This window comes from Rhinopithecus bieti, unplaced genomic scaffold (assembly GCF_001698545.2).
Source record: "Rhinopithecus bieti isolate Rb0 unplaced genomic scaffold, ASM169854v2 scaffold_67094, whole genome shotgun sequence".
NCBI lineage: Eukaryota > Metazoa > Chordata > Mammalia > Primates > Cercopithecidae > Rhinopithecus > Rhinopithecus bieti.
In genome coordinates, this window is record NW_016825225.1 from 77801 (window position 1) to 84719 (window position 6919).

Sequence of the window (6919 nt, forward strand, 5' to 3'; positions counted from 1 at the left end):
TCGCCCGGCTAGTTTTTGTATTTTTAGTAGAGATGGGGTTTCACTGTGTTAGCCAGGATGGTCTCGATCTCCTGACCTCGTGATCCGCCCGTCTCGGCCTCCCAAAGTGCTGGGATTACAGGCTTGAGCCACCGCGCCCGGCCTGAGAATTTCATTGTATTTTGAATGAATACTTGTGATTGCGGGGGAAGAGTAGCAGGGAAGTTGGGGTGGACAGGAAAAAAGAAATGCTTAAAATTCTGCCCCTACTTCACTGTGGAAAACTCGGGTAGTGTCTCAGACCACAGGTGTCAGTAGTCAAGGGGTAACTTCAAGACAGGAGGAAACACTGGTTGATTAAAGGAATATGGCTGGAATTTGTGCTAATAACCACTAAAACCACGTCCGTAGATAAAGATTGGCTTTTTAAAAATTATTTTAATTGAAGATAACGAATGGATTAAATTACAGTATTGACCATCAGAGTGAAATAGGCATAGTTAGGTTAAGTATGATTTTTGACACTGAATGAGAATTAAAAAATGAAAATCACTATAATGAACTATGAAGTGTTAGATAAATTCTAAACGCAGGACTTCCACAAATTTCTTGCAGCTGCTCAGCCTCTTCAGTGTAAAAATAAAGCTTTCAGGGCAAAAGTTTGCAAAGTCTAGATCTGGCTGGGGAGGAGCCCCTGTGGGAAGGTGTCCGTCTTCTCCCAGAGGTCACTACAATCACGGGTACTGAAGCCACATGGAAGCACCTAGCCTGGGATCCGCAGCTATTCTCTGCAAGGGACGCAGTTAGGCAATGCTCAGAGGTGACAGAAACAGAGCATCTCCCACCCATCACTTCATGAAAGAACTGGGAGCCAAGAGGAGGGCCCTCCTGAGTGAGGACTGACGGTCCACCCTCCCCACACAGAGGGGCCACAGAATCCATCTCGGTCCCTCCTGTCAGCCCTGGAAGACCTTGGCAATGTTGTCCCCCGACCTCTCACCTCCCGCTCACTGACACCTCACGGGACTCAGAGTCAGAGACTTGGTCCGAGAGGAGCAGACATCATTGGCAGAGGACGGAGCTCCAGGCTCTGCGAGGAATCAAGGTCAGAAACCTGAGGGAGGATTCAGGCACCTCCATGACCCTCGACCACATCTGCACCCCTCGCCACTACTCTTCCCCCCGACCCCCCCGCCATACCTGCAGAATCGGGTTCCGCCCCTGCTGTACATCCGGGGAAGCTCCAGGCGTGGGGGCCGGATGTGACCTCCATTGGCTTCCGCCTCTGGGATCTGAGAGGAGCGCACGCGTCTTTCTGAGGGGGTCTTGAGAGTGGCAGAGGGCAGCGGGCACAGGCTCTGTGAGGAGGCAAGGTAAGAGCTGAAGGAGGACTGAGGAGGCCTCCTCCCCAGATAGAGGGCCCCAGATAATCCAACGCCAACCCTGGAGCTAGCCCTGAAACAAGGGGGGACCAAATTGTCAGGCTGAGACAATCCCCCACCTCAGTGCCCAAGGAGACTCTGGGAGTCGAATCTATGGTGTGACCCGGGCAGAGGCAGTTCCATAAAGGGTGGGGTCTCGGCCTTTCCAGACATCAACATTAGGACTCTGAGAAATTATGGAGAGGTTCCACCCCATCCTGATAGAGGGGCCCCAGAGTCCATCCTTGTCCCTGCAGTTAACGCAAAGGACCTCCCGGCTTGGTGCTGCGGACTTGCACATTATGGGGTCAGAGAGAAGTGACAGCCAGGTTCTGAGGGGTGGCTTGTGATCCGCTGAGGGCAGCAGGCCCAGGCTCTGTGAGGAGGCAAGATGAGATGCTGAGGGAGGACTGAGGACACCCCCTCCCCAGATAGAGGACCCCAAATAATCCAGCACTGCCTCTGCTGCCAGGCCTGGATCACCCCACGGGGACGGACTTCTCAGTCTGGGCCGTCCCCTCCCGCCACCCCCCTCGGCTTCTGTCCCCCGCCGCTTAAGCCTCAGGGGACTTTGGGGTCAGAGCTTGGCGTGACCAGGGCAGTGCTGCTTAGGAGAGGGCAGGGCCCAGGCTCTGCCAGGCATCAAGGTCAGGACCCTGAGGGAAGGCTGAGGCCCCACAGAGCGAGGCTCCCTCTCTGCTGTCAGCCCTGGGAAGTTCCTGGCATGGCCGCTAGGCACATGCTTCCTGATTTCCGCATCCTGGGCTGACGGAGAGAAGGAGCTTGGTATCATGAGAACGACCTAGAGGGAGCACAGACAGGGCCCAGTCCCTGCTGGGAGGCGAGGGAGGCCTGAGGGACAACTGAAGGGACCCAGCACCCCAGGACAGCTCCCCCCCACCCCCCACCACCCCGCCGTCTCAGACTGAGGTGCCTCTTCATTCAGCCTTGGGAATCTGAGGAATGGAGACTCAGATCCGCAGAAAGGGTCTCGGGTGCAGCCCTGCAGACATCAAGAGGAAGAAAAAGAAGGAGGACTCAGGACACCTTGGACTCCAGGTCAGTAGGGACCTTGGCCCTTGGAGTTCCAAGGCACAGTGGCCACATGTGGTGCATCCTCACTCTGCCTTTGTGGTGTCAGAGAGGAGTAGGTTGTGGTCTGAGGAGTGGAGCCTCAGGTCAACCCAGTGGGGAGTCCCAGAGCACTGAGGGAGGACTCAGGCAACCAATTATCCCTGAGGTAGAAAACCTGCCCCTGCCATCAGTCCTTGGAGGCCCCAGGCAGGACTCTAGGAAAGAGAGGCAGCTCCCCACTTCCTAGTTGGAGTTCTCTGGGAGATGGTGGTCTTGGCCTGCAAAACCCATCCACAATTCATCAGGAGACACATGGATAGGCCTTGTCAGGAGTAAATCTGAATACCTGGAGGACACCCAGAGAGAGGAGGCACCCCTGAAATCTGCTCCATCTGTCAGCCTTTGGCATCCCATGCAGGGGTGTCCGTGTAGTGCCCCTTCACTTTCTGCCTCCCACATCTCAGAGAGGTGGGGCCCTTGGTCTGAGGTGGGTCCTCAGGTCAGCAGAGGGATACACACCTGGTCAGCACAGGGTGGAGTCCAGGATCTACCAGTAGTCGAGAGGAAAATTGATGAAGACTGAAGGTAAGAATGTACCCTCCCGCGTGCCAAAGAAAAAGGGACCTCACAAATCCCAGCTTCCCCTGTTTTCATCCCTGGGAGGCCCCAGGTAGGGAAGGCATGTGCCATGCTCACAATTCTGCCACCGGGTTGGGGGTGGCACCTTGCTCATGGAGGTGAGCACCTTGTTTCAAGGGGGTGATGACGGGTCAGCAGGTGGAGCCACACCTGGTCAGCAGAGGGAGGAGTCCCAGGATCTTTAGGACTCAAGGTGTGTGTGTCCCCTTTGTGAGGACTGGAGGTATCTCCATCCCATAATGAAGGGATCCCACAGAGTCTCTCCATCCCCTGTGGTTGGCTGTATGGGGACCTGATCACAGGTGGCCCCAAGTGGCAAGCTCACTTGTACCACAGGCAGAAAGTTGGGAAACATTCAGGGAGATGAGGTCTTGGTATAAAGGGATATGTCTGCTCATCTCAGGGGTTGGGAGTCAAGGAAGGACAGGCCTCGGCAGAAGTAAAGATGAAAAACCCACAGGAGGACTTTGGAATCCCCACCCCAGAAACGAAGGGGCCAGCCTCTGCTGTCAGCCCTGGACAGCCACATGATGGGGTGATGGGACTTACTTCTGTTTTGGAATCTCGGGCAGGTGAGCACTATGTTCTCAGAGGATGACTTCCAGTCAACAGAAGGAGCCCCATCTGGTCCACAAATACAGTGGTCCCAGGATCTGCCAAGAGTCCAGGTGAGAAACCTGAGGGAGGATTGAAGGTTGCCCCTGGCCAGAACACAGAGGAGGGCCACATAGAAATCTGCTCTGCCCCTGCTGTCTCCCCAGAGAGCATGGGCAGAACTATCTGCTGAGACCCCTCTCTTATACTGGGATCATTGGTCTCAGGGAAGGGAGGCATTGGTCTGAGAGGGCTGCACTTAGGTCAGCAGTGGGAGGGTCCCAGGCATGACCAGAATCAAGGTGGGAGCTGACGGGACCACACTTACCAAAAACATGGGACCCAGCCCTTTCCTGCCCCTTGTGTCAGCCATGGGAAGTCGCTGGGACCATGGGTGTTTCTGTTTCCCTGATTTCCTCTTCCGGTGTCTCCTGGAGGTAGAGTTGGGTTTAAGGAGATGGCCTCAGTCAACAGAGGGAGGGTCCCAGGCCAAGATACGCATCAAGATGGGGACCAAGCAGGCTCCTTACCCCAGGACACATGGACCCAGCTGACTGTCACCATCTCTTGCTGTCCTTCCTGGGTAGCTTTGTGTACATGTGGGCAGATGTGTATCCCCACATGTCCTCTTTCATATCAGGAAAGAGCTATGGATCTGAGAGTTTCTCAGGTCAGGAGAGGTGTGTCTTCTAGGCCCTGGCAGGAGAAAGTTGAGGGTCCTGAGCACAGAGGGGACCATCCACTCCAAAAGAGTGAGAAACTCACAGAGTTCGGCCCACCTTTCTGACTGTGCTGGCGTGCCAGGACAGGTGCTTGCAGTGTGCAGCCTGAGGGCCCCATGATTCCTCTTCCAGAAGCTCCAAAAACCGAGCAGTGAGGCCTTGGTCTCAGGCAATGTCTTCAGGTCTCAGAACACAGGAAGCCCAGGCAGTGCCAGCAGTCTAGATGAGATGTTCACCCTCAATCTGCAAATGGCCCCACCTGCCCCAGTACAGTGAGGGACCCCCCCGCTTGCAGTCTCACCTGCCCTACCTCAGTCCTGGAGCCTCCTGCTCTGATGTCCAGCTGCATCTTGAGCAGCCTTCTCACTTCCTTTTTCAGGTTTTTAGAGAACAGGCCAACCAGGAGGACAGGAGCCCCAGGAGGACCCAGAGGATCACCGGAGGAAAAGTGTAAGTAGGCCTTTGTGAGATTCTCCATGGTTCATATCTCATCTGAGTCTGCTCTCACACTCCCTCTCTCCTCAGGCTGTGGGGCCCCATCACCCAGATCTTTCCCACAGTTCGGCCTGCTGACCTAACCGGAGTCATCATGCCTCTTGAGCAAAGGAGTCAGCACTACAAGCCTGAGGAAGGCCTGCAGGCCCAAGAAGAAGACCCGGGCTTGGTGGGTGGCGCACAGGCTCTCCAAGCTGAGGAGCAGGAGGCTGCCTCCTTCTCCTCTACTCTGAATATGGGCACTCTAGAGCAGGTGCCTGCTGCTGAGTCACCAAGTCCTCCCCAGGGTCCTCAGGGAGAGTCCTCCTCTCCCACTGCCATGGACTCCATCTTTGGGAGCCTATCTGATGAGGGCTCCAGCAGCCAAGAAGAGAAGGGGCCAAGTACTTCGCCCGACCTGATAGACCCTGAGTCCTTTTCCCAAGATATACTACATGACAAGATAATTGATTTGGTTCATTTATTGCTCCGCAAGTATCGAGTCAAGGAGCTGATCACAAAGGCAGAAATGCTGGGGAGTGTCATCAAAAATTATGAGGACTACTTTCCTGAGATATTTAGGGAAGCCTCTGAATGCATACGACTGCTCTTTGGCATTGACGTGAAGGAAGTGGACCCCACTAGCCACTCCTATGTCCTTGTCACCTCCCTCAGCCTCTCTTATGATGGCATACGGGGTACTGAGCAGAGCATGCCCAAGTCTGGCCTCCTGATAATAGTCCTGGGTGTGATCTTCATGGAGGGGAACTGCGTCCCTGAAGAGGTTATGTGGGAAGTCCTGAGCATTATGGGGGTGTATGCTGGAAGGGAGCACTTCCTCTTTGGGGAGCCCAAGAAGCTCCTCACCCATGATTGGGTGCAGGAAAAGTATCTGGTGTACCGGCAGGTGCCCGGCACTGATCCTGCATGTTATGAGTTCCTATGGGGTCCAAGGGCCCACGCTGAGACCAGCAAGATGAAAGTTCTTGAGTACATAGCCAATGCCAATGGGAGGGATCCCACTTCTTACCCATCCCTGTATGAAGATGCTTTGAGAGAGGAGGAAGAGGGAATCTGAGCATGAGATGCAACCAGGGCCAGTGGGCAGGGAAACGGGCCAATGCATGCTTCAGGGCGCCACACCCAGCAGTTTCCCTGCCCTGTGTGAAATCAGTCCCATTCTTCCCTCTGTGTTTTATGGAGAAGTCAGTGTTATCAGTAGTAGAAGGCACAGTGAATGGAAGGGAACACATTGTATACCGCTTTTAGGTTTCTCTTCCATACGGTGACTTGGAGATTTCTTTTTGTGTCCTTTTGGTAATTTTCAAATATTGTTCCTTTAATAAAAGTTTTAGTTAGCTTCAACATCTAAGTGTGTGGATGATGCTGACCACACATTTAGTTTTGCTTATCCATTTCAAGTGCAAGAGTTTGCCATTTTGTAAAACATTTTGGGAAATCTTCCATCCTGCTGTGATTTGCAATAGGTATTTTCTTGGAGAATGTAAGAACTTAGCAATAAAGTTGAACTGGTGTTGTGAAACAGAGAAATAAAAGGAGAAGGTGATTAATTCTTGTCTTATCCATGTTCATCTGTTGTTCTATGAAAGTACACACACAAACACACACACCCACACACACACGTACACCCCCCCCACCACATACATATTCACCAAGGAAATGCAGTTTCCTATTGAGTTGCAGATTCTCTGAGATGTCCTGGACAATAAGAAATATTCCAAGGTAGAGAGTGGTAGCACCTGGGGTCAAAATAATACTAGAAATGGCTGTCAATCATTAAATATTCAATATATTCCAGGTATTGTCCCCGGTGTTTTAATACATTTCCTACATTATAACAGTCCTAAAAAATGGTCTATCAAACCCATTTTCTGGATGAACCTGAGTCTCATGGTGCTCGGTAACTTTCCCAAGATCTTATCACTGGTAAACCACAAGGTTGGTCTGAATTCATCTAGAGCCCATTCTATCCTCAGTCCTCCTTCAGCTCTCACC

At 53.0% G+C, this 6919-nt stretch overlaps 1 protein-coding gene across 1 annotated transcript; it reads left to right on the forward strand.

Annotated features, from left to right (window-relative positions):
• The first annotated feature begins 1250 nt into the window (after positions 1-1250).
• On the forward strand, positions 1251-6459 carry MAGEA11 (MAGE family member A11). Its single transcript, XM_017862948.1, has 5 exons — positions 1251-1352; positions 2347-2459; positions 3686-3781; positions 4809-4879; positions 4955-6459. Exons 2-5 carry the CDS (start codon positions 2364-2366, stop codon positions 5979-5981), a joined length of 1290 nt encoding a protein of 429 aa, XP_017718437.1. The 5' UTR covers positions 1251-1352; positions 2347-2363; the 3' UTR covers positions 5982-6459.
• The last annotated feature ends 460 nt before the right edge of the window (positions 6460-6919 follow it).

Coding starts and splice junctions, on each gene's coding strand:
- MAGEA11 (XM_017862948.1), top strand. CDS start 2,364: ATGGAGACTCAGATCCGCAGAAAGGGTCTCGGGTGCAGCCCTGCAGAC. Junction 2,460..3,685: donor CAGGACACCTTGGACTCCAG/GTCAGTAGGGAC, acceptor AATCTCGGGCAG/GTGAGCACTATGTTCTCAGA. Junction 4,880..4,954: donor AGGATCACCGGAGGAAAAGT/GTAAGTAGGCCT, acceptor CTCTCTCCTCAG/GCTGTGGGGCCCCATCACCC.